Below are 27879 nucleotides of genomic sequence, written 5' to 3' on the forward strand. Positions count from 1 at the left end.
GCACAATCAATCAATATATATATGTAATACAAAAATTAAACATACTTTTGTATTAATAACAACATTAAAACTCTTTCGTTTTCATAAAATGTCTTTGGTAAAGAATAGGTGTAAAAATTCTATTTTGGGACTTCAAGGCTGAAAGCATACCGTTGAAACATAATGAGATTTATATTTCAAAGGAGCAGTTATTTTTAGAATCTTGTCCCTTTTTCACTTCCATATTAGGAAGCATTGACTGATTTTCCATAATGCGTAGAGTTACAAAGGTATGTACGACTGGAACCTGTTTACATCAAAATCTGAAAGTATTTAATGCGGGACCGATGGTTTTCGCATCCCTCTTGCTGAATAACGTGTTCCATAAAATATCTGCCGGAACCATCCGCAGATTTATAATAACAGGGCTACAACCCTGATATCATTGCTGTATTCAGCTTTAATAATGCAGTAAAAAGTCATCTTACGTTATAAAAAGGTTTATTTAAAGTTAGGCTAATGGTTATAACAGCACACATCCCCACTCCACAAGGGAGGTGTGTACAAATCTCCGGATGGTTCCGACAAGTGTTTATTGGAACATGTTATTCAGCAAGATACATGCGAAAACCATCGGTCCCGCTTTAAATACTTACAGATTTTGATGTAAACGGTTTCCAGTCGTACATACCTTTGTAACTCTACGCATTATGGAAAATCAGTCAATGCTTCCTAATATGGAAGTGAAAAAGGGACAAGATTCTAAAAATAACTCCTCCTTTGAAATATAAATCTAATTATGATTCAATGGAATGTTTTCAGCCTTGAAGTCCCAAAATAGAATTTCTACAACTATTCTTTACCAAAGACATTTTATGAAAACGAAAGAGTTTTAATGGTGTTAATACAAAAGTATTTATAATTTTTGTTTTCACTTACTGGATCGAATATCGTACAGTATGATATAACTAAAATAATTTTATTTTTATCATACATTTAAGTATCATAATTACAAATAACTTAATTGTATTTAGTCATATAATTATAAATATTCCTTATAATTAAACGAGATAAGATGTAAACTTGATATACTTCCAGATAGTTAAGGTTTAAAGATTCTTAGAAACAACTTAACCAAAATTTTAATGATTTAGTTACATAAAATTTGCAAGAAAATAAATTTTGTCTTGTAATTTTTTCTATGTTGTTTATTTAATGATTTTTTTTTAATTGAAGGAAGGACCGGAAGAAATTAGCCATCGTGCAGTGTTCCGTAAAGACCGTTCTTGATATAAAATTTTTAAATCCGTGTAAAAAATGAGATCAAAGGAATATACACATAAAAACTCGGAAACTAATTTTTAAGCCAGAACAAAACCAAAACTGTATCGAAATCTGACAAATAACTGTAGAGAAAAGCGAGTGAATAAAAGATCAAAATCTTTTGGATTATCGGATGAAACAAGAAGTGAACTACTAGAAACTCATCCATGGTTAATCAGGAAATAAAACAGGTTTGAGTCTTTGTACAGGAGATATTTCTGTATCGTGATCTGCCAGGCCAACTACAATTGCAAAAGCGCCAAATTGATTTTAAACAGGAAAATTTTTAAAATTAAAAACAAGTAGATGTTACGAGTTATACCCTTCGAATTGGTCCCTTTCTGAGATTTTTTTTTTTTCGTTTCTTGCGGATCGCTGCCCCGAAGTTGCCAAGACTTGGCGATTTTCTGCCACAGAAAATCGCCACGGAAATCTCACCAATTTTTAATCGTATGCAAATTATTGAAATCTGACAAATCAATGTTAAGGAAGGCGGGTAAGCAAAGCATCAAAAAATGTTTGATTGCCAGAGGAAACACAGAGTGGAGTTGCAATACTATTGTGAAAAACACCTTCAAGTTTCAATTAGCATCAATTAAACTAACTTCCATGTTTTGTATACCCGACTGCGTTGACAGATAATTTGTCAGATCGATAGAAATTTTACATTTAAGTCACTTATAACAATAGGAAAAAAATTTTGATTTAGAAAATGTATGTTACTTGGAAAACAAATTTGTTCTCTTCAAAATACGTACGCTTTTGAACTAATTTTTAACAAGGTTTGTAAAAATATATAGGAAGATTATTTCTGAGCATTCTGTGCATTAATTTGATGTATAAATTGGATTGTAAAAAATAAATTTCATACCTTTTTAAATTCTGGATTTTTGTGCTCTCCTTCGCTTAAATTATAATTTTTAACATCAATTTTCAGTTTCAAGTGCTCAGCTGTCATCAACACTGAACGGCAAGCTGGGCAAATAGGGGCACTGTGCATTGTGAAAATCGCCATTTTCGCTAATCGTAGAACAGAAGTGATCATTAGAGCTCGAATATTTTACAAGTAGTCACTGAGAATGCTTAGACAGCATTTTTATCAGGAACATAAAGATAACTCTTATCATGAAGTCAAAATATGAAAAAATAGATATTCAGCGATTTTACTTAGTCACGTTCTTACCGATTCTAAAACAATTCTATACTCCATTACAAGCAGGGTTGCCATATTGCGAAATTAAAAAATACAACTTAATCTAAAAAAATTACTAAATACTGCATATTTTTAAGCGCCATCTACAGTAGTTAATTAGAAGTTTAAATAATCTAAAAATGATAAAATACTTAAAGGAAAAAAATAATTAAAGGAAAAAAATAAAAATTAAAGGGAAAAAATAAATTGAAGGAAATTATAATTAACAGAAATTATTAATGGTAAAAAATAAAAGAATATATAACTTAGAATATAATAATACTAAAGTAGAAAAACAATTATCTTTTCCCTTTTATGCACTTATACTTCTGGTAAAAAAATTCAGCAATTTTGTCGTGTATACCGTTGGCTTATTTCAAAAATTGCTTTTTACTTCAAAACTAGAGTGGCACTTCTGCTCTTTGATTTAAAAATTGAAAAAAGAAAAAAAACACTTAAACAGGCCACTTTTAAAAAAAAAAATCTGCGAATAATACCCCATCCCTATTATTAGTGCGAAAATACTACTGTAGTAATAAAAATACTACGCATGGCAACCCTGATTGCAAGTTAAGAAAAGACCATTGCGGTATAGGATTTAAATAATCATCCGCAATTGCATATAGTTCCGTTTCATTTCGTTGTTAAATTATTCAAATATGCTTTCAGAACAATTTAAAAGCTTTTAAAAGTTAAACACGCCGAATAGAAATTCAATTCCTTCACGATATATATCACAGAATTATTTTTTTAAAAAAAGGTTATAGTTTTGAAGTCTTTCTGGAATCCTAGACTTGGCGGCATATTTCAATAAATAAAGGAAACATTCGTTCTTGAAAAAGAAACAACTATAAAACGTTGCAAGAACATTGGATTTGATTGGACCGCTAAAAATGGTGCGACTTATGTTGACATGCCGTAACAAATCAAATGTGAGACAAAGAATTTTTTCTTTTGCTTCGCCGTAGAAGAAAATCAGTCTACAAGAAACAATATTTGTTATTCTTTCTTCGGCTTCTTTAAAAGCGAACAGAAAGTATTATTTAAATAAGTATTATTTGAATATAATTAACTCTAATTTTACGAGAAACAAAATAGCTTTTATTCAATATAGTTTTCGTCATTACAGACGATTTAAGAAACCAAGCAAAAAGAAGGCTGTGCAACGTCGTTTCAAGAATTGGCGATGTTAATATACGCTGAGAACTTGGCATCCATTTGGCTTATACTTAGATGTAAACAGGCTCTCTCCAGAATAACAGAGTATAGCAAAAAAAGAGAGAGAGAGAGAGAGAGAAGATATAAGATATCAGGTTAATCCTAAAAATAACTTTTTTTCTTGAGGTCAACGGCGACATTTGATTCTTAAAAATAACTTTTCAGTTCAAGGACAGGAACAAGAACACTCACTAAATCTTCTCACTTATTATGTTTGTTTGCTTTACATGCTTACATAAATGTTCGTTCGTATAGTTCGTTCACGTATCTGATTAATCGAAGAATCAATTATTTTTCTTTGATGGTAAGAACAGCAAGAGTGCCATGATTATCGGCATTCCTTCCAGATATTGGCAAAATATAGTTCTTTGTCTTTAATGTGACATCATGTACCTATACAATTGGGTATACTATAGCCTACGTCACAGATCGTGTTATTCCTACTAAATTTAACTAGTAAACAGCATTTTCTGCGAACCTGATTTCTAGCAACAAGTAAAAGCATCAAACGAAGTGTCTTGTTATAAGTCGCTACAGGTTGGAATTGTATTAGTCTAGTTCCTTTGGAAATAACTTATATTGTTGTTTTACCGAAGTTTATGAATTTAGTAAACATATTTAAAACTCAGTTTATTAATTAAACTAAAAGGTAAATGTTATTCCTAGTAAGTGGAAGCAGTTGTACTTTTTTCATATTATACCCAATTCGTTCCAGAAAGCGAAATAATGTATTTTCTCATAGAGTTTCTATCTTTTTTTAATTAACAAAAAAAAACCTGCAGTAAATCTTGCTGTTATCCTCCGACGTTATAGAACGTGACTATTTCTGTTTTTCCCGTCTTTCCTTCTTAACGCATTACTCCATTTAATTCGGCGGGATGAAACTTTAAGAAATTTAAATATCTTATTTTCATAAAAAACTGATCTTATTTTCAGATAATAAGCTGATCTTATTTTCAGAACAACTGCCGGCACTTGCAAGCGAATTTTTCGCCATCGATAATAAATAATTATTTGCAATTTCAACGCTTAAATACTCCCTCTAGCGGGGTGGATATTATCAGGCTACTGTTCATTAAGTTTTAATTTAGTTAAATCAGAATCATTGGCATAATAGAGCGCTTTTTTTCAACAACAAATACGAAGCACGATTTCCCTAAGGAAAATGCAGAAGAACTTGAAAAAACGACCCAGAGCATTGGTAATCATTCTAAAATAGAACACGTCCAACATTTGAAAAACAATTTCTTAGTAATTTTTTTCCTTTCTATTATCAACAAATTTGAAACCGACTCTTCCGATATTTCGTGATCGCATACTGTTACAGATGTGTGTATGACAGAAAATGCGTTTTTTTATTATTATTATTATTATTATTATTATTGTCTTCAGTTCATCGTAAATTAAAGTGAAGTCCATATTAATTACTTTATTCCAATGAATAAATGTGATTTCAGAGCGTGCAGAACTGTAATACTTATAAAATCTTCTTCTTCTTCGTAAAGTAATATATATTTCCGTATCTATATAATTCGGAAAGCAACAATAAAGAATCATCCGTGTTACTTCAGGAAGTACAATTTGTGTTGATTATTAAATTTTAATCATTCTCTTGTTAAATTTTTTTTTTAATTTTGAATGATTAATTTTAACTAGAATTCAGCCATTCTGCTTTTAAGTTACATATTGAATTTCATATCGAGATCTCGCAATTATAAAATTTAATTGTGGTCATCTTAAAGTAATGAAGAGATAACCTGTATATATGCTATTTGAGACTAAAATTTTCAAACGTACAACATTTTATTTTGGAATTCTCTAGATTTATAAAGGAAGTAAGTGTTATGATTTTTATGATAAAAAATTTACTTGCAAACTAATTTCTTTCTAATTTGATGATAGTTCTCTACAGAATGATTTTCTACGTCTAATTAAGAGCTTTAAGTCTTAAAAAATAAATAAATAAAAAATAAAACAATATGATGTTTTTCTTTTTTTAATATTAGGAATTTTCAGAATCGTTTTTTTCATTGTAAGCGTTCCTTAGTTTACGCTTTTTAGTTTATAAATAATCCTTTTTTATTGATATTTTAAATTTTTTTAATAAAAATTTGTTATCAAAAAACTTTTTTGCAAAATTAAATTATATAACATTATGCGTTTCTGCATAATTTTTGCGTATTTTAATGTTTGAAGTAATATGATTTAGAAAAGTATGGAAGATAACGTTTGAATAAACCTTTCATATTAGATCATTAGAATTAATAGAATCATTTCGCAAGCATTATGTTTTAACTCTAATAAGAAGATAAGATACGTATTATTTTTTTTTCTCTTTACTTGCAAATATATTTCCGGTGTGTTTGGATGTTCCTTCTCTAAAAAAAGCGATTCCATTTTGTACTCGCCTGCAAAAGAAAGAAAATATTTTTCGTTTTTAAATTTAATAAGCCATACTGTAGAAGGAACGTTACCATGCTACACTGAAGAAATCTCCGGTGCAACTGATGATCATGTTGTTCTGCTAGCAGTCATTTGTCTCAAATAACAACGCGCGTTGTTGTTGCGTTTGTCGTTGCATACACAAATATTAAAAAAATAAGTCGAAAAATAGTGCAAAAAAAGCTAATCTACTACCGGAAATAGAAACATTCGCAAATACTTCCCTCTGCCGTTGAGAATACGAAACACGACGGAGAATATAGTCAATATGCAAAATAGTAAACACTTTTTTTTCTTGTTCTTAAAATTTATCTTAAAATTAATTAAGTAAAAAATTAATTAATTAAGTTTAAATTAAGTATCTTAAAATTTTCTTAAGAATTACCTTTAAACTAATTTTTATTCTTTTTAAACCTCATTTGTTAAATAATAACAACGCCATTGGATTATAAATGGAATGGAGATACATCATAATTATTACTGTAATATGCATTACTGTATTATTTGAATTAAATCTGTTGAATAGCTCAGGGAAATAAAAATTCAAAAAATAAAATTTTTCATTTATTTATTTTTTGCACGCAAACGATTTCATTTTTAGAGAGTCGTTTTTTGTTAGAGTCTTCACCCTAGCGAGACAGAAAGGAACCACGATTGATCCTCAGAGCTTGAAGAATATGTAAATATGTTGTTTAAGCATCTATTCCTTATTTCTATGTTTTCTAGACTTATTATTACATCATTTCTGCTACTTAAATCTATATTATCTCAAGTGTTTCAAGTTGACACGCCAGTTGTCTTGTTTCTGGCGATCTAAGAAGAAGTCGATACTTCTTAGGCTGAGGCACAGAATGTCTGGAAATACCTGAATCATCTGTTCAATACTCAACCAATCAATACTCAACCATCATCAATACTCAACCAATTCTACCACACATTAGATATCCATCTACCTTTTCTGGGAAATTAAATCAAGTGGACACATGAATCAAGTAGATTGTTCAAGGGGACACTACCAGTTGTTTTGATCCTGGCGATCTGAGAAGGAGTAGACCAGTGATTCTCAACCACTGTGCCGCGGCACTTTTGTGTGCCGCCAAATTCTTAAAATGTGCCGCCAAATATTAGAAATGATACAGTAAAAATTATAATGCTTTTTTAATTACGAGTAAAGTTTAAATTAAAGAAAAGTGTATATTATAATTTTTCCACTCTTTAACCGCGGGAACATCTTTGTCAGCGATTGTCTTGTCTCTGACAATCTTAAAATAAGAAGGAAGTGTTTAAATTGTCGTTGACAATTTTAAAAAATGTTGAAATAAGTAGGAAATTTAATGATCATTAAAATTATTAATTATCAAAGGAAAGCAAAGCTAAATATTAACTTTCAAACTTAAATAAAGGCTAATCATTAAAGTAAGCTATGCAATTAAAAGTTATAAAAAAAAACTAACAAAAAATAAGCTAACAATTAATAATCAGCAAAAACACTAGTTGACAAGAATTAATAATCAGCAAAAAAACTAGCTATAGAAAACAAGCGAACAATTAATAACTAGCAAAAAACATAAATAACTGTTATTAACTAATAAAAAATTAGTCGAAAGAAATAATTAATCCCTTAATAAATGTGCTTTTGTAGTACTTTATTTCACATTCAAAATTATTATCACAAACTATTTAACACAGTGTATTATAGTTAAGTAAATAACTTTTAAACTAATTTTTTTCATTGTGTGCCGTCAAATTTCGAAATCGTTAAAAGTGTGCCGTCACAAAAAAAAGGTTGAGAATCACTGGAGTAGACACTTATAATGCTGAGGCCCAAAATATCTGGAAAAACCTGAATCATCTGTTACTCAACCGATTCTGCCACACATTACATATCCATCTACATTTTGAGGATAATTGTATCAATGTCTAGGACAATAGTTGAAAAAATTCTATAGAGTTGCAAAATAAAACCGTTTGGAGGGCGCAATGTGATTTGTTAATTCCTCGTCTTGTAACGATGGCCATAATAAAAATAATGAAATGCTGAAAAATAATAAGTTTTTTTTTAACATCATTGGAAATATTCCAAACTTGCTTGAGAGGTATATTCCCTAACAGCCTGCAATCAGCGCAGCCTGCTTCTATATATTGCTGACGAAGAATTAAGTATCATAGCTCAACTTCCAGGAGAAGCAAATCTCTCATAAATAAAAATTGCGCATGAATCCTAACAGGAGCATGATCCTAGCACTGAAATCTTAGCATGAGCGAAAAAGATAAGGTAGCTCATATTATGACGGGCTTTCCCGAAGACTTTTATCAAGTTTGACTGACGAGAAACTTAACAACAACAGTCGCTTTTATTGAATGTTGCGAAAGTGTCTAAAAGTCACTAACCCTCCAATTCTAAGCAACTTCCCAATGTTTGTGGACTTTTTAAAGGAGGAGGGTTATGCTTTATTTCTTTCAAGACAGGAACAAAATAATTAGTTATTTTCGGTTTAGATATTTAAAGACACATGTTTTATCAATTCCGGGCAACGATTCTTTACCTAAAAATAATGGAGTGTGAAGTACTAGGCAAGTCCAAACAAAGCAGCAGCTTTTCATTTTAAAAAATCTGTGAAGGAAATGTCGGGCATCGAACTTAATACTTAACAAGCAATACAGTAGGGAATGTCAAGGAAGCGTAAACTGGTTTATTATCTCGGTTAATCCGGTAATTATTAATAATAATCACGTCTTCCGATAATTATAATAAAAAAAGCACGTTAATTACATATCGCTGTCTTAGTTTTTCCTACACTGATTTTTTTAATATTTGAATCGTTTTTCCGGATTACATTTACCCAGTATTTCCTAAACTGACTTTTGTATAAAAAATAATAATTTTTTTGTCTTTTCCTTGTGGAAAACTCTCTTAAGATGACCCTCACTAAAATAATATGTGAAAAATCACTAAAATGATATGCAGTTCCCACTACGCTTTAAAATAGACAAATAAATTTAAAATTTATTTATTACATATTAATAAGGAATAACATGCTCTTTTTATACACATTAATATGGAATACAGTCAAACCCTGCTATAGTGAACCTTCAAGGGACCGAAATTTCGGTTCACTATAACCGGGAGTTCACTATATCCGTTACGCAGGCAATTTAACTAATGGTTCTCAAACTCCTCCCTTTTATTACACATTATTCAAATAAATGACTGAAAAATATTATGTAGTAGCAAAAATGTGTTATTTTTCATTAGTCTTCGTCTTGCGTACAAAAAAAATCAGTAATCTTTAGCTGATAAGCAATCCTCAACATCAGCTATGGAAACACTTCCCGACTCTCAGATAATTTTTCCTGAATTTCTGTTATTCCGCTTTTTAAACCTGTCTAACCTGCCATTCGGTCACATAAAAGTAGTCTCATAAAATCGCTATTAGCAAACTCATCGACATTTGTCCAGATACTGGAAGATTGCGGCTTCNAAGCATTTCAATAGACAGGCTTAAACCAGCTTATCTACTGAATTCTGAAAATGAGAATCCAGATTACGATGAAAACCTAAAAGCTGCAAAACCTAACGAATGTTTAACATCAAATAAATTACAAGAAAATGCAGCCAATTCCGAGCAAAATGTTAAAATGTCTAGATTTGGCAGAAAAATAAAAAAGCCTGTTCGCTTTTTAGAACAAAACTGTATTAATTAGATACATATACATTTATTTTATATATATATTTTTTATTGCATTGAAACTAGAATGGTATAATTTGTATATATGTTATATTAATATCTTGTATATATGTTTTCGTATTATGATGAGTCATTATGTAGTATAATTTTTGAACTGTATATATGCTGACATATAATGTCATTATATGACAAATTTGACATACTTGCCAAGCATCGTAACTTAGTTACTGGTGAGGGAGTATTGTAGGAACATCATATGTCACATGACTATTCATATTACTTTTATGAGAGTTGCGAATGGCAACAGATCAAAAAATAATAATAAAAAAATGAGTGTTCTAAAAAAGGTCTGCTGATCATTTTTATCCTGTAACTCTGTTGCGTACAAATATAGTAGGGAATATTTAATGCAAAAAGTATCTTAAAATTTTCTTAAGAATTACCTTTAAACTAATTTTTTTTCTTTTTAAACCGCATTTGTTAAATAATAACAACGCCATTGGATTATAAATGGAATGTACATACATCATTATTATTACTGTAATATGCATTATTGTATTATTTGAATTAAATCTGTTGAATAGCTCTGGGAAATAAAAATTCAAAAAATACAATTTATTATTTATTTATTTTTTGCACGCAAACGATTGATCCCCAGAGTTCGAAGAATATGTAAATGTGTTGTTTAAGCATCTATTCCTTATTTCTATGTTTTCCAGACTTATTATTACATCATTTCTGTTACTTAAATCCATATTAGCTCACGTGTTTCAAGTGGACACGTCAGTTGTCTTGTTCCTGACGATCTAAGAAGGAGTCGACACTTCTCAGGCTCAGGCACAAAATGTCTGGAAATACCTGAATCATCTGTTACTCAACTAATTCTACCACACATTAAATATCCATCTACCTTTTCTGGGAAATTTAATCAAGTGGACACGTGAATCAAGTAGATTGTTCAAGGGGACACCCAGTTGTCTTGATCCTGGCGATCTGAGAAGGAGTAAACACTTATAATGCTGAAGCCCAAAATATCTGGAAAAACCTGAATCATCTGCTACTCAACCGATTCTGCCACACATTAAATATCCATTTACTTTTTGAGGGGAATTGTATCAATGTCTAGGACAATAGTTGAAAAAATTCTATAGAGTTGCAAAATAAAACCGTTTGGAGGGCGCCATGTGATTTGTTAATTCCTCATTTTGTAACGATGGCCGTAGTAAAAATAATGAAATGGTAAAAAATAATGAGTTTTTTTTTAACATCATTGGAAATACTCCAAACTTGCTTGAGAGGTATATTCCCTAACAGCCTGCAATCAGTTATAGACTGCAATCAGCGCAGCCTGCTTCTGTATATTGTGCTGAAGAAGAATTAAATATCATAGCTCAACTTCCAGGAGAAGCAAATCTCTCATAAATAAAAATTGTGCATGAATCCTAACAGGAGCATGATCCTAGCATTGAAATCCTAGCATGAGCGAAGAAGATAAGGTAGCTCATATTATGACGGGCATTCCCGAAGATCTTTATTAGGTTTGACAGACGAGAAACTTAACAACAACAGTCGCTTTTTTTTTAATGTTTCGAAAGTGTCTAAACGTCACAAGCCTTCCAATTCCAAGCAACTTCCCAATGTTTGTGGATTTTTTAAAGGAGGAGGGTTATGCTTCATTTCTTTCAAGACAGGAACAAAATAATTAGTTATTTTCGGTTTAAATATTTAAAGACGGAAATATATGTTTTATCAATTCCGGGCAACGATCCTTTACCTAAAAATAATTGAGTGTGAAGTACTAGGCAAGTCTAAACATTTTTACAACAGCTATTCATTTTAAAAAATTTGTGAAGGAAATGCCGGGCAATGAACTTATACCTAAGCAGTACAGTAAAGAATGTCAGGGAAGCATAAACTGGGCTAAAACCCACACATTCCTAATAGTTTATTATCTCAGTTAATCCTGTAATTATTAATAATAATCACGTCTTTTGATAATTATAATAAAAAAGCACGCTAATTACACATCGCTGTATAGGCAAGCTTAGTTTTTCCTTCACTGATTTTTTTAATCTTCATATCGTTTTTCCTGAATACTTTTACCCGATATTTCCTAAATTGACGTTTGTATTAAAAAAATACTTTTTTTGTCTTTTCCTTGTGGAAAACTCTCTTAAGATGACCCTCACTAAAATAATATGTGAGAAACTCACTGAAATGATTTGTAGAAAAATGACTAAAATGATATGTAATTCCCACTAAGCTTTAAAATAAGCAAATTAATTTAAAATTTATTTATTACTTATAATAAGGAATAACATGTTCTTTTTATACACATTAATATGGAATATTATGTAATGAAGCTGCGTCTTGGATGTTAATTTACAATTCAGTGGCCTTTAACGACTCGCCCTCATTTTTGGAGCTTAAAAATTACTAAACAGGGAAGTGGGTCGTTAAAGGTCGCTGGATTGGAAAATCGCGAGGTGCCCTTTTCGTCACTGTACTCAGTGAATATCAATGGCAAACTACTAATACTGTATTCTTCGAATAAAAACTCTTTTAATCTTACAATAAATTGTGGAACTTTATTTAGCAAATTAAATTACAATTTCAAGTATATCAAATGTAGGAACAAAAAAGGAATAGCTTCTTATTTTTTGAAAAGAATGCCTATCTTTGAACAAAGTTGCTAAATGTAATTTTTAGATTTCATATATTCTTTTAATTGTTGTAGTGGCTCTTCATTTAGTTCCTTGTGTGAAGGTACTTCAGATTTTAATTTTTCCATCCAAGCTGAAACCTTGGGATAGTCGTCAAATTTAATTTTAAATGCCTGAAAATATAAAAGACTGAATTCAAAACAAGTTTGGCATGAAAATAATCCGATATTGTTTTTTATTTAATTGCAATGCTTTACATAAAGTTCACACTACTACAACACTTACTCAGACACTGTTAACATCTTTGCCGGAAGAAAAAAAAACAGAAAATTTCTAAAAATAAAAAATGGGGAGGAAGGGAGGTCGTTTTCCCCCAATGAGGTGCACAGGTTCGAATCCTAGCGGTGGCCAATTGATTTGAAGTCAGCTCCCGGCTCCCTTCGACCTCAGTGATGACGTAAAATATCCTCAGTGCTAGACAGATTATGGATTAGAATCCCACTGTCGTCAGGCTAACAGAGGGAGATTTTCACGGTTTTTTCCTCCATGTAACGTAAATGTGGGTTAGTACCATCAAAAAGTAGATCACGAAGGTTAGTTTGTCCTAATGCTTGATCCAAGAGTTACCTTGTCTTCCGGGTTGTGTTCAAAATTTCAAGGCTGTGGAGTTGAACATAGATAATCATAAACTCAGAATTGGAACGGTTCTTCAGTGTTGGTTATAAATATCAATATCTTCTGCGAGATATTTTTAAAGACCAAAGTAAGTTGTTGTTCTTTTTAAAAAAATATAGAGTTTATGTAAACAATTAATTGTCTGAAAATAAGTGTGGTTGAAACTATTTAATATTTGAATTCTACTTAAATTATATGAGCATAAATATGATAAAACTTTTTTTATGAATTCTTTCAGTATTTATTTGACATCTTCTTCAAACTTGCTACCAATTTTTCCTTTTTTTAACTTTATTTTTTAGTGATGATTGGTTTGACTAAAATAGAACAACAAATATTTATATTTTATTATGTTGAAAGTTTCTAAATGATACGGATAGTTTCATCCGCATTTTTTTAAGAGTTATTTAATTTTGTGTAAACAAATAATTATTACCTGAAAATAAGTGTAATTGATTCGAATTGAGTTTGTATTCTACTTTAATAAGCGTCTAACTCCTGCGAAAAAAAAGTTTATAAATTTTTATTTGCTGTTTAATTATTTCTCTAAAATTACGTACCCATTCTTTAAAGGACCAACCGAAGTATCGATATTTTTGAGCTTATTTTTAATTATTATTATTTTGTTTTCAAATAAAATTCGTAATTACATTTTCACTCATGTAAATATTTTTAAAATGTTTTTAGTTAAAAAAAACGTTAGAAAGTTTTTACTTTGCGGAAAAAAATCTGCAGAGCAATAGGTTTTTGGATCATATATATTTTTTTTCTTTATATTTTCTACATAATTTTTATGAAGCAAATCTGAAGATATGTAAAACACGAATTATTTCAAATTCTCAACAATCTTTTCCTGCAAAAACTCTAAAGAAAATATGCCTCTTAAGATTTCCAAAATTTTCCACAATCTTTTTCTACAGAAAACCTAAAGGTACCTGAGAAATGATTTTTTTTTAAATTTTCTACATTCTCTTTTCGCAAAAATTCTGAAAAACAAAATATGTTACAAATACTTTAAGATTTTTTGCAGATTTATTTATTTATTTTTACTTTTACCAATGCATTGGTGAAAGCTATGGCTTAATGCTTACTCACCTCAGCCATTGTGAGGGTGGCAAAGATAGAATAATCTGCAAGAGTGATATGATTTCCAGCAGCGTAAGAAGTTCTTGAAAGGAATTCTTCAAAGAATCTCAGTGCATTTCGATAAGCTTCATGTTGCTCTTCGCCTGCAGATTTCCCTGTTAACATTATTGGTCTCTAAAAAATATTTTTAAAATATTAATCTGTGCTTATTTGTTTAGTTTTATCGGTATACTCAGTTGCAAGTTAAGAAAAGACCATCGCGGTATAGAATTTAAGTAATCATTCCCGACTGCATATAGTTCTGCTTTGTTTCGTTATTCAAATTATGGCTAACTACCACTATAAATATTAAATAACTAATGTATTAGACATGTTAACTTGATACTATCTAGAGGCACCTTTTGATACATGGAAGGTTGAGATAGACGATAAACTCTCCCCTTAGACTCAAACGAGACAGCCAAACAACCACTAACTGTTGCACGCGCAAGATCTGGCAGTCATATATGATTTCCAACTAAATTAGAGACATACATAACTAAATAGTTTAGTTAGAGAAAATATGTATGTTTGTTAATAGTTTTGAAAAATAGCATTTTTTAAATTTCTGTTATGCTAAGTTTGCCAATTTTCATATCATTATTATTTAGATCCATTGTACTTTTCTTGTCACATATTCTGCGCTAGTGGTTATATCGTTTCTTCGAGTATCTTCAGTCACTGGCGAATCTGTGGCGAATAAAATCATCGCCAAGCAGATATAAAAAATAATGCAACTCTGGAGCAGATGATTTCATACGCCACAAAATTATACAAATATGTTTTAAAAGCAATATAAAGCTTTTAAAAGTTAAACACGTCAGACAGAAATTTAATTCATGCTATCATTTACAATAAATATTATAGAATTATTTTTAAAAAGAGGTTATTGTTTCGTAATCTTACTGAAATCCTGCACTTGGCGATATATTGCGATAAATAAAGAGAACATTCGTTCTTGAAAAAGAAACGACTGTATGGCGTTACAAGAGCATTGGATTAGATTGGACCACTAAAAATGGCTCGTCTTATGCTCTTAACAAACTAAATGCGAGATAACGAATTTATATTTTTGATTCGCTGTTGAAGAAAATCGTCGGCAAGAACAATATTTATTATTCCTTCATCGTTTTCTTAAATGCAGATAGAAAGAAGAATATTTTTTACGATTTTATGTCATTTTTAATAATTCTCATTACTTGTTAATTGATTATTGTTTTTAATAAGAAAGAAAGCAAAAAGGAGGCTGGGCAAAGTCGTTTCAAAAGTTGGCGATGTTGATATACATTCGCGCTTGGAGCTTGGCATCCATTTAATGTGCACTTAATGCAAAAAGGCTTTCTTCATAGGGATAAAGGTTTTTTTTTTTCTTAACTTGCAACAGAGTATAGTTTATTACATGCTCAACAAAAAAAATTCAGAGCGTTTTTAACGTGATGGAAACCTTTTAGTACTGAACTGATGTGACATCAGTATCAGGATTTACTAGAAAGTTAAGAAAGGTTAAAAGAATTGCTATTCTATTGGAAGGCACATTTTAAACTTACTTTTTTGATTTGATCTTTTTTCAACAAAAATGTTTTTTCGTAACTACTCTAAAGTGTCTGAAATTACTTTTGCTTCTGAAGCTACAGTTCTTTTAAGATAAAATTTTTAGTCTATTTTAAACGAAATGTTCAAGTTTAGAGACGTTATATATATGTGTAACAGGCTGTCGCTCAAAGGTTGCAGCAAACTTCTAGCGAAGTTAAAGCACATTATTATGATTAAAATTACACTAGAACCCATGCCCGAAAATGCGATCGTAAACTATAGGGGTGATTCCCTATTATGATCGATTGAAAAGCGTACGAAGAGGCAGTTTTATAATAGAAAAGAACCCTTAGTGAACACATTCCGACATTTCTAGGCATGTGTTCCTATACGTTTTAATTCTGATGATGTTCCCGAACTTCCCTAGATGTTTGCAGTAAGATTTATGCGACCGCTTTTTATATATAAAGTCTTCAAACTTGAATATTTCGACAAAAATTACACCAAAAATGTCGATTTTTAAAAATATATGCATCTTGGAAGGAGGAACCGATTGCAACGATTCAAAAATATCTAAGAATCGTTAATAAAAAAAACCATGCAAAAGAGAAAAAGATATTCCCCACGAGTAAAATAATCCTAAATATAATGATTACTATGTGTCGACTATTTAATCACATTGATCTTGGAAAATGATGATTATTTTACCACATAAATAGTAAATGATTATTATCAGTTATTTTAAATAAAATGAAATCGAAATGTTTAGTTTATAGAGGCTATTTAATCACATTGATCACGAAAGTGATGATTATCTTACCACATGAATAGTAAATGTGATTATTATGTCTAATTTTAAATAAAAAGTAATCGAAATGTTTGTTTAACGGAGACTATTTATTCACATTGGTCAGGAAAGGGATGATTATCATACCACATAAATAGTTAATGTGTTTATAATCCGCAATTTTAAATAAAAAGATAACAAAATGTTTTGCTTACGGTAACGGCTTTTTGTGTCATATGAAGAGTACCGGAGTCAAAATAAAGCATCCTGTCTACAATGGCTCTAACCTTTGGATCTTTAGGATACAGGGAACTGTCTGGAGCATATTTATTACACAGATAGGTGAGGATGGCACGGCTGAAAGACATATGAATAAAAATTAAATAATCCCGGCATATCTTCGTTATACGAGGTACTTCGTATAAAGACATATATTCAGTATCCTTGTCAAAATATAGCCATTAGAGTGGCAAAATAGTATATAAGCGAGGAAAAAAAAGCAAAAGCATTATTGGAATCTAACGAATCGCTACCGAGGAAGGCGGGCTCGAAAACTTCGAGCTCAGTTTGATTGTTGGTGTAAATAGAGAAGTCTAAAAGGAGGATAAGATTTGCTTTGTACTTAGTATGCTAAAGCAGAAATACAGCGTTAATAAAGCACAAATAAAGTACCGAAATAAACGTAGTATAGTTCCGGTTCTATAAAAACAAGAACCTTTTTCAGTATCTAAATACCATTCTGGGTTAGACGCTAAGGAATGTCCTTGTTTATACCGACCTACAGTATGTTCATTTTTGTACTTTATGTTTACTTTATACGCGTTGTTTTTGCAAAACATTAAGTGTTGAAAGGTGATTATAGAAACATTAGCGAGGAAGCAATAAACCGCTATCAAAATCTGTCGAAACAATAGTCAGGAAAGTGAAATTAAAAATATTAAAACCAGCTTGTTTGTCTGTTGAAACTTGAAGGTACATCTTATTATCTCTTTTCAAACCCTGTCTGTTTTCACCAGCAATTAAACAGACTTAGATGTTTTCATCCAATCTTCCTCACTAATGGTTCGACATATTTTGATACCGTTTCTGTTTCTTCCTCGCTTAATGAGCGACTCCTACAATACATACTTATTTGACTTCACTTTTGACAAGGATCCTAAAAATATACTTTAAGAGTGAGAAATACAGAACACCCTGTATATTAAATTACTCTTTTTAAAATAGATTTTTAAAAAAGTGGTGTGCCTCACCTTTCACTAAGAACAAAACCATTATCATCAAGAACTGGAACTTGGTGTAAAGGGTTTAGCTGAAATCATTTAAGAAAAATTAAAAAATTTAATTTCTTTATTGCATATTTTATAATAAACTGATAGTTTAAAGATAAAACAATGCTTTCAACGAATAAGACAGTATTTTTTATAGGCATTTCCTATAAAAGGTCACAAAATGAAATATTTTAAGTTATGAAAATAAAAAAAATGAGTTTTGAGATGAATTTAAAAAGTACAAAAGCGTAAAATCACACTACATTTACTTTAAATTTTTGCCTAAAAAAATTTTATAAAAATTCATAATGAGGAAGATATAAAAAAATCATTTTTTTTTAATTTAATTGAAAGAAAGAAGGGTTAACTGTGCGCTGTAAATAAAGATAATTAGAGCAATACCAAAAAGAAGCAAAAATTGAAAAAGGTGTTTCATTATCACCTCCCTTAATATATAATATATTAAGAATCCTAGTGAAAAATAAAGATATAAAACTAAGCACATTATGAATAGCGTCATTTTAAAAAGAAAAGGTTTATTTCTTCAGAGAAGAAAAAGTGTCTTTTCTAGTGTACTATGCCTGTATTCATCACAACACATAGTGCCACTAGTGTACTGATGAACACTAAAGTATACAAGTGAAATATTATTAAAAGTACACACAGTATCACTAAAGTACACATTATTTCTAGAAACGGAATAGTTATTTGGACTCTAATATATTGATAATGTATCTGAATTCAAAGCACTTTACTTTTTTTAGAGTTAAAGTGGTATATAGCAGGAAGAAATATCCATTTGTAATTCCACATATACTATTTTTTTCTTCATAAATTTGTTTTTTATTTTAAGAACGCTTTTGATGGCCGAATATTACTTGGTAAATGATGAAGCGATAAAAATGAAATAAAAAAGATGTGTCAGTAAAAGAAAACATTGTTGATGGTAAGTGTACAAAGCATCAAATCTGTTTCATTGGCGGTTCAAACTTGGAGGTATTTCTAACACCTCCAGTACACCGATGGTTTTTTTTTTCTTCATAAATTTATTGTTTTAATGCGATTCCCTTAAATTCACTGAAAAAAGTTATTATAGCGTCAGTTTTATTTAAATAAAAATGTACATCCAGGGTGGCCACAAGCGGAAAAAAAGTCAAAAAGTGGTGGTATAAGCTTAATGAAGCTTCAGGATATTTTTAAGGTATTAATTTTGATTTAATTTGAGGAATCAAGTTGATCACTTTTTAAGATTTGGATACATTTAGGTCGATAAGAATTAGTACAAACAATTTGTTCCTTCTACCTTTCCCTACCATTTTTTTTTTAAAAATTCGGTTTTGGCTCCTGATATGTTCAATAAGTCTGGAATAATTAGGGCATATAACATACATATCAATAAAATCATTGTAACATAAAATCATAAATATCAATAATGTTACAATTCCCTTTTTTTGCACAAAATTTTCAGGAAGCTTCACTCCTTACTCGCTGCCTTCGCCAAATCTCCAGAAATACTTTTGCAGTTACGAGTTTATGTTAGAAAATTTTCTTCTAACAGTCTTTTCGTCATGGGATTGAAAAGCGCTTGCTGAGAGTTTAGCATGGCGATTTCAGCAACAATGGATTTTTATTTTAACATTAAAGAGATTACAGAAAAATAGGTTTAATAGGAAAATTTGAAGATTCGTATGTGCTGCATAAGAGTCCGCATTTTCCCAAAAGTTCAAACAGTAGTAAATCAAACATGTCATTTTCGACACTTAAGCTTTTAGAAAGTGCCAAGAAGTTTAGTTCTTGAAAAATTTCAGAAAGTTGCCCATTTAGCAACAAACGATATTAAATTATAATCTTAAAGTGGAAAAAAAATTTCTTATTGGAAGTTTTAATAATTAGAGTAAAATGATTAATCACGAAGTCCTTATCTTATCTTTTTCAAAACCTTGGTCTTTACTCTTGAAATAATTTAAATAAAAAAAAGTACAACTTGAACTTCTAAACAATACGCAAAATAATCTATAACCGTCTTATCACAATGGAGAGAAATTTATTTTGTTATAATTGAACTCAACAAAAATTATATTTTGAGAAATTGCTTAATCAAGACTTAATCTTATTAAAACGTGTTGTTCTCTTATCAAACCATTTGATAATGACAGATTGAAGAAAAAAAATCCAAGGACATTTGTAGTTTAAAGATCCATAATCAAAGATAATATTGTGCATCATTAAGCCTAGTTATTTTACAAGTATATTTGTATTTATTAATTTCACTACCATTCAGTGATTTCAATTAACCCAAAACATAAAATCTACAGTGTTTTTTGTAAAGTAGCTGCTTTCATTCATTTTTATCTCATAAAGGATAAAAATATCTATTGGGTACTTACTTGTAAGTGGAATTACTTCATTTGCTTTAAAAGAATTTAAAGTCAAAAAAGTTAAAGTATTTCGAGCATTAAAAGTAAGAGCTCATTCTCAAGACCGACATGATGAAAATAAAACGCATTTAAATGCTGAGTTTCTAAAATTAAACTCCTTACAATGAACTAGCAGCAACCGTGCAACTAGTTAACTGTAAGGATTCGAAGAGCATAGGAGTTTGGGTCTAGTATAAGTTTAATACGAGCTAAGTCAACTATTGTAACCGTTAAATTAATGATTAGCAGCAAGTTAGAGAAGGATGATAAGTTCAAGTAAGAGTCAGAGCTGAAGTTAACACATTGAGCGTTACGCATATTTTTAAGAACAGCCCCGTCAGGCCTGAAGCGCGGCTTGGGAGCGTTCGTATTTTGGAATAGCAATGCAAAGCGCACTACAAAGAGATTGAAATAAATAAAAATTATGATTTGTAATAAATAAAAAATTAAGCAATTTTAAGGAAATTTTCAGTAAATACTTAAAACATTGTAATTTCGTTAGTTTTTTTTTGCCTACCATATTTTACACTGTTGTTACCACGAACTGACCGTGTAACTAACTGACGAGGCTCAACCAGTGGAAATTCAGTGATAGTTACTAATGACATACGAAACGAAACACTAATGACAGAGGAAAACGAAAGCACTACATACGTAAAAGTTTTTGGCTACTCAAGTGAATACATATTTAAAGCAATGGAAAACGCATATTTACTCATTAAAACCGTTCGGAAATAAAACTTCCCTTTTGCAAAAACATAAAAACCATAAACACTATTATTTTATTTTTGGTTTTTATCTTGTGGGGAAAAGAACTAGCACATCCACTTGTCTCATATTTATATTAGTAATATAAAGCTTCAACGTTTAATTACGGAATTATGATTTTTTTAAAGATTTAAGTGGTAGCTAACATGGGGAAATACTCACGTCATTGAAACATTTATGAACCTACTACTCTTTTTATAACAGTCCTTTTTGCATCATTAGTAGTGTATACTACTATCATTGCGAAATAAAATGCACTAAAATAAAATCGGATCTATGCACAGCTAGATAAAAAGACAAAATCTATTGAGCAATCTGGAAGAGGTCAAAAGCAGCTCTGAGGATTTGCGAGGGCAGCGAGCAGGCTATTGGATCCCTAGTCACCTGAAATATTAGAAACTGATACCATGAAACGTTTAATATTTAAAAATAAACATCTTACCTTCACAAATTCAGGTTTTAAATGATCACCTGTGAGTAAATTGAGATGTTTGCGATTGACTTCTATTCCTAAATGTCGAATTACCATGAGAACAGCTCTGCATGGTGGACTTACTGCCATTTCATACAAGGTAATAGCCATTTTGTTTTGATCTTATAAAAAATTTACAGGTTTACTTAATTGTTTTCAAAAATTTAACACTGAAAAAGAGAAAGGTTATGATGTTAATAGAAAAATTTAATTATCGAGAAAAAAAAATTATGAAATAATAACAAATTAAATTCCTCATACGAACCTTTGATATTTTCAGAATTTAATACCTTCTCTAGACAGAAATAAACTGTCTATCAATTTTACTTTAAGAATTCTTCAAGCAGAACGACGTTAGTGTTTTACGAGAGGAAATAGAGGTATATAAACAGGCTTTTTTATTAACCCAAACAAGGAATAGATAAATTTGGCGTTGTTCCAAATAATAGCTGTTGATTGTGATTAGATTTCACATCGAGTAAAAAGAGGAGTTCTTTTTAGAATGTTAGACGATCCTTAGTATCTTGTTAAGTGATAAAGTCGCTGATAACCTGTGGCTATTTATTTTATCATGACTAAGCATAAACTGCTGAAATATATAAATAAATCAATAAAAAAAAGGAACTCAAAGTGCCAAGTGAGTTACTGCCGTTAAACACCAGATGGCGTTATCGTTGCTACGAATGACAGGAAGAAATATCTCCGGAGCAAAGACACACTAAGCGCTTTTTCATTTTACTAACCGGATTGTTTATCTATAAAACACATGATGTTGTAATAAAAGAGAAAATAATGGAGATTTGATCACAATTGTCTCCATTTTTCCATAAATCTATAACTCAAAGACTATTTTGTAGCTATCAAAGAAAGAAATCAGTATCTTTTTGATCTTTGACTTACTCTTTCTTGATTTTTTTTTCTTTGGATGAGGATGAAGTGAGCCATTCCATGTTCTGCAGTTTGGGTTATGGGTCCATAGTCAGATTGACTATGACAGATTGACTATTGGCAAGTGTTTCCCAACCTTTTTTGTGCCATGCCCCACTCAAGCCTTTCTACAATTCTTATGCCCCCCTATGTGACATACACACAATTTTTAATATTAAAAAATTGAATTGTTCACATAAGAAACATAAATGATAGGTTTCAGTGAGAAATCTCTAGGAAATTCTTGACGAAACACAGCAAGTAAAATTTCGACTCATAATGAAAAACTAAAATTCAAATTCGAAATAATTTTCATAAAGATTTCTCTTTAATAATTTAATATTTTAATTTAGAGAGATCCTTGCGCTTGATGCTTGCTGCACAAAGATTTTATGTTAGTTTCCAATTTGGTTAGCTTCAGCCTCAAGTCTCCCCACTGTGTTATATCCAGGCGATTTCCTTTTTTTTTTTTATCAGTAAATCATTTACAGCACTAAATCCACATTCAGCTAAATATGAAGATGGAAACGGTAATAATAGTTTTCTAGTATATTTGGTTGAATTTGGTTATTTGATTTCTGTTTCCTCACAAAGCCATGCCATCACTCCTTTTATATAAAATAAAGTTTTAACTGACTTATCATTTTGCATTTCTGAGAGTTCTTCTTGATACTGCATATTTCATGTAACAGACAAATGCACTAACATTGGCTTCATCATCAGTGTTGAAAAATCTATTTGTTTTAAATCAGAAAATCTTTCTTTTAAATCAGCCGATAGAATTTTCAGATGATCGACAATAACAAGTAAAGCGGCATCATTTACTCATAATTTTTTGGGACAATTAAACTGATCCAAGTTTTTATTTTCAGACTTAACACAATGAGGGTAATGAAACCAAATATCTTCGTTTTTGTATCAACAAGAGTTTTATTTGTTCCTTGAAGTTGCTTATTTAATATATTTAGTTTCTCAGAGACATCGGCTAAATAACTCACAAATGCTTTACCTTCGACTGTTAACAGATACTTCATATCAGGTTTGTCGCTTAAAAAATCACTAAGAGTATCAAACAGTTCCATGCATCTTTTCAAGTAGCTCCCTTTAGAGAGCCATCTTACTTCAGAGTGAAATAAAAGTCTCACATGGTCTGCATTTTGTTCTTCACAAAACAGCTTGAAGAGGAGCTCACATTTGGCATTAGCTGTAATAGCATCGATACACTTTATTACTGAATGTAAGTACTTCATTTAGAACAGGCGAGATGTTTTTAGCTACCAAGTTTTCCCTATGCGCAACTTTATTCCCTATTCAATAACACAATGCACAAGAATCATTTCTGGATTCTCATCTTTCATCAACTTTAAGTAGCAATTTTTCTTGCCCATCATATTAGGAGCACCATCTGCAGCACAAGATGTTATATTTTTCATTAGTACATTATTGACATCTAAGTAGTTTTTTTTAGATTATTATATAATATCTTTGGAGGTAGTGGTGCTTTCTAATCTTTTACAGAGCAACATTTCTTCAGCAAAATGCCCTTTATTAATATATTTTACGTAAGTTATCAATACTGCCACACTGTCTATCAAAGTTGATTCATCCATTTCCACTGAGAATTTTCTTGTTTTTAGCTTGTCAACAAGTTGTTTTTCAATATCTTCACTCATTTCGTCTATTCTTCTGCTAACAGTATTGTTATTGAGTGGCATAGCTTTTACATCTTTTTCAAGAACCGTTTTAAGAAATGCTGATATTGACGGTTTTATTTAATTCTCTCCTATAGTATGATTTCTTCCAAATTTAGCGATGAATAAAGAAATTTCATAACTTGCCTCAAGAATACAATTATGGGTTGAAGTGTGAGCAGTAAATAAAGACTACCGTTGCATTGCAGGCATAAAAGACATACTATTGTATTGATTTCTATCACTGAATGTTGTGAAACACTACAGAAGTTGCGACGGGCCATTCAGATGCTAACGACTGCATTGTTTTGCGAAATTTTAAAGCGTCAAGGGTCTACGCGGAGCCTGCCATATGCCGCAGGGAGGTTAGTTAACTTGACGAGGCCAAAAACCCAGCTGATATTTTGGTCTCATCAAACGAATTTATAATATTCATTGACCGCAAATATTTAAGAATTTGCTTTTTTTCTTTCAATGTTGGCACCGAAATCTAGCATTGTATTTAAATAGCCCGGAGCAAATGGGTAAAAGTCCATTTCGAAGTCCTTGTCGAGTCCATTTTCGAATCGCCCCCCTTAACAATCAAATTGCCCCCCAGAGGGGCGTGGGCCCCACGTTAGGAAACACTGAGTTAGAGTCTCTTTGCCATCAGGCTAACTGTGGGAGATTCTCGTGGTCTTCCTTTCCATGTAACGCAAATGCGGGTTAGTTCCATCAAAAAGTCCGCCACGAAAGAGATTCCCTCCAATACTTGATTCAGGAGTTCCCTTGTCTTCTGGATTGGGTTCAAAGTTACAAAGCTACAAAATTCATCATTAGCAGTCGTAAACCCAAAAATTGGGTCAGCTGTTCAACGACGGTAGTAAAATTATAAAATGTTGTTGTTTACGTATGTCTGTTTAGGCAGAGAGGGTGCGATTGTTCTTGTTTTCCAGTGGCGCCATCTATGGTCAAGAATTCGACTTCTGCCACACCATACGTCGCGCCCGTTTATAGGGCGGACCCATTCATTCATCCACAGATCGTAATTTTGACCTGAATCAGAGAACGATCGATCTGCAATCCAGTATTCATTGTATTGATTCAGTACCCCCAGAGGTATGGATTTGTTATGGGAACATGGAGAACTTTTGCGACTCGATAGATTTAACGTGCATCAGTCACTTTACTACGCGGGGAGTCTTCGACCGGCGGGGTTCGAACTCACGAACTCTCGGACCTGGGGCCAACCGACCTGTCTATCCCGGCCAAATTATAAAATACTCACAGTATTTATCATTTTCGTTAATACTCGCGTGACAACCGTATTCAATGATTGCCGTTATCGATAAAAAGCGTAATATAAGCGCGTCCGATATTTACCGTACGAGATGGTATTCACAATATCTCGGGTAAATATTTTTTACGATATCGTTACCGCGATTAAAAAAAAAAAAACAAATATTGGTGAGCTGGATGATAAAATAAGCATAACCAATACTCTACGATAATGGATATGATTAACTTAAACAACAACAAAAAATAAAAAATATTTTTTCTGTTTTTTTTTATTTTTATTCGGATTATAAAAAGTTGTAAACCTTATCATTATTTAAACCTGATATCCCATTTAAAAGGAACACTACTTTCTCAAGGTTCATCGCAATGAAATTGTTGCCACAGGCATTTTCTTGGCATCGACCCAATTATCATTTTCCTGATTGTTCAGAGAGCTCTGGCACATCCCACTTCAATGCAATCAGTCAGTGAGCTTTGATGCATGTAATGGTTTAACTCTCGTTCTGAATTAATGATAAAACTGACAGTTGTAGATAACACTTTTAAACCACTCAACTTTACGACTTTTGTGTTCTAAAAATTCTGTTCATATCCTAGTCTTTTAAATTCTGTTAATAATTCGGATATTTTAAACTTTAAAATCAGTAAAAATGGGCATTGTTTTGTATGGAATGGACGCCAGTCCTCCATGTGCTGCAGTTCGTTTGACTCTTGGCCACTTGGGAATAGCATTTGATTCAAAATTAGTGGAATTGTCTACCGGTGACCACCTAAAACCTGAATTTATAAAGGTACGTTTTTTTTAACAATAATAACACACGATTATTCTTTAAGAGTTGACTGCAAGCTTGAGTATCATACTAATTTTTCCATTTTCAAAATTTTAGTTGTATGCAGTAATTAATACAGTTAACGTACAGTTGTAAAGATATATATTACTATAGTACATAAATATAATTGTTTACAGTTGCAAATATAAATATAAAGTTGCAAATACGATGTTCGTAGTAATTACGAAAAGAAAGTATTATTAAACCGAAAAATATTAATAATACTTCAGAAATAGAATTTATATTACTAATTGATGGAATAATTGCTGTGTATTAGTATAGGTGAGAAAATATAAAGCGGGTGTTACAACAAAAAAAAATTTAAAAATTAAATCAGGATCGTTTGGAACAAATTTTTAAAATATTTTGGGTATTGCTTCATTTAATGTGTATAGAAGAAATTTCATTTTTTCTATGAAGTATCAAGAAGAAAAAAAATTCTAATGGTTATTATAATTTCAGCATGTACTGAAATATGCTTTGAAATAAAAATATCTTTAATTAATTTATTTTATAAAAAATTATGATACTTTGATTTGCTTTCAACATAAATTTATAACAGTTATTTAAAAAAAAAATTTTAATTGCATTTGTAGATTTATAATTTTTCAGTCAAAATCTAAAATTTATTTATATTTATTTATTTATTCTTCTAAGTTAAAGTAATAAATCTAAAATTAACATATTAATGTTGCATGTTTATCTTTTATTGTATTTGAAATAGACAATTTCAAAATTAAAAAAAGAAGAAAAAACACAATCATGAGGAGGGGATATTGAAAGTTATAGCATCGTTTGAATTTCTTTACGGTCAAAATTAAGAAATGAAAGAAGTAATATTAGTTAAACTGTTACCTCAGTTAAACTGTATTAAACCGGCAAACCTCAATTTTTATCGAATTTGAACAGTTTTAGCTGTAGTAAAAATTTGAATATTTCATTCAATTTCTACGTAAAAATAAGCTAACAAACCGTAGATTGTGATTGACATTGAAAAAGTATCGATACTATAGGTATATGATATAATTTCGATTCTACCAATACTTCCGATTCTACTAGAATTTTGATATTTTTGAATTTGTAAAAAAATAATTAAATTTTTTATAATTATATAATGCTATAAATATATTTCGATGGGTTGTATTACATTTAATTTTATTAATTCTTCTCGCAACAACAAATGGGGCTTGTAAAACAACCAAAGCCACCATAATGCAACTAGTTTACTAAGCCTAATTAAATTAAAACGGGCGTTTAGAGACTAATTTAATAAATACTACAGCTATTATAAGCATTTGTTTTTAATCTTGAATTTTCTTCAGATCTAATTTAAATATAGTTGATACCTTTTATTCTTCGTATTAATAAATACTTAAATTATAGCTTGCCCCCAAGGCATAATGAGCCAAATTAAAATTTAATAAAAATGACCTTGTTTGAAGTGTTGCCATCCAATATTTATCAAAACTGGCAAATTTTGAAAATAATTATCAAACTCCACTTAAAATATCCAAAGAATTTTTTTTCCGAAACTTTAGATATTTTGATGATTTTGCCTTTTTTTAAAAAATATCTGCAGATTTTTGGGGACATTTCATAGGA

The 27879-nt window shown here is 30.7% G+C and overlaps 4 protein-coding genes across 4 annotated transcripts in view; 1 reads left to right on the forward strand and 3 right to left on the reverse strand.

Moving 5' to 3' along the window:
• LOC107440174 (glutathione S-transferase 1-1) overlaps positions 1–2426 on the reverse strand; it is a gene marked incomplete in the record, with an annotated part of 31590 nt that extends 29164 nt beyond the window's left edge. Inside the window, 1 exon segment of the mRNA XM_071178953.1 lies at positions 2174–2426. Coding sequence (XP_071035054.1) covers positions 2174–2347 — 174 coding nt within the window.
• A 9985-nt stretch (positions 2427–12411) lies between these two features.
• Positions 12412–22285, reverse strand: LOC107440159 (glutathione S-transferase D7). Its single transcript, XM_016053004.4, has 6 exons — positions 21817–22285; positions 21522–21721; positions 17877–17935; positions 16842–16983; positions 14277–14441; positions 12412–12679 (listed from the first exon to the last, which is right to left on the reverse strand). The coding sequence occupies exons 2-6, from the start codon at positions 21660–21662 to the stop codon at positions 12536–12538; spliced, it is 651 nt and encodes a 216-aa protein (XP_015908490.2). The 5' UTR covers positions 21663–21721; positions 21817–22285; the 3' UTR covers positions 12412–12535.
• A 1014-nt stretch (positions 22286–23299) lies between these two features.
• LOC139425296 (protein FAM200A-like) lies at positions 23300–23728 on the reverse strand. The gene has a single exon (XM_071179270.1). It carries the CDS (start codon positions 23726–23728, stop codon positions 23300–23302), a length of 429 nt encoding a protein of 142 aa, XP_071035371.1.
• Positions 23729–25853: 2125 nt separating this feature from the next.
• LOC107440145 (glutathione S-transferase 1) overlaps positions 25854–27879 on the forward strand; it is a 115809-nt gene continuing 113783 nt past the window's right edge. The window contains exon 1 of the mRNA XM_016052985.4: positions 25854–26238. Within this exon, the coding sequence (XP_015908471.3) occupies positions 26098–26238 (141 nt within the window). The 5' untranslated portion in view covers positions 25854–26097. The remainder of the gene's footprint in view (positions 26239–27879) is intronic.

Source organism: Parasteatoda tepidariorum, chromosome 3 (genome assembly GCF_043381705.1).
Source record: "Parasteatoda tepidariorum isolate YZ-2023 chromosome 3, CAS_Ptep_4.0, whole genome shotgun sequence".
NCBI classification, from domain to species: domain Eukaryota; kingdom Metazoa; phylum Arthropoda; class Arachnida; order Araneae; family Theridiidae; genus Parasteatoda; species Parasteatoda tepidariorum.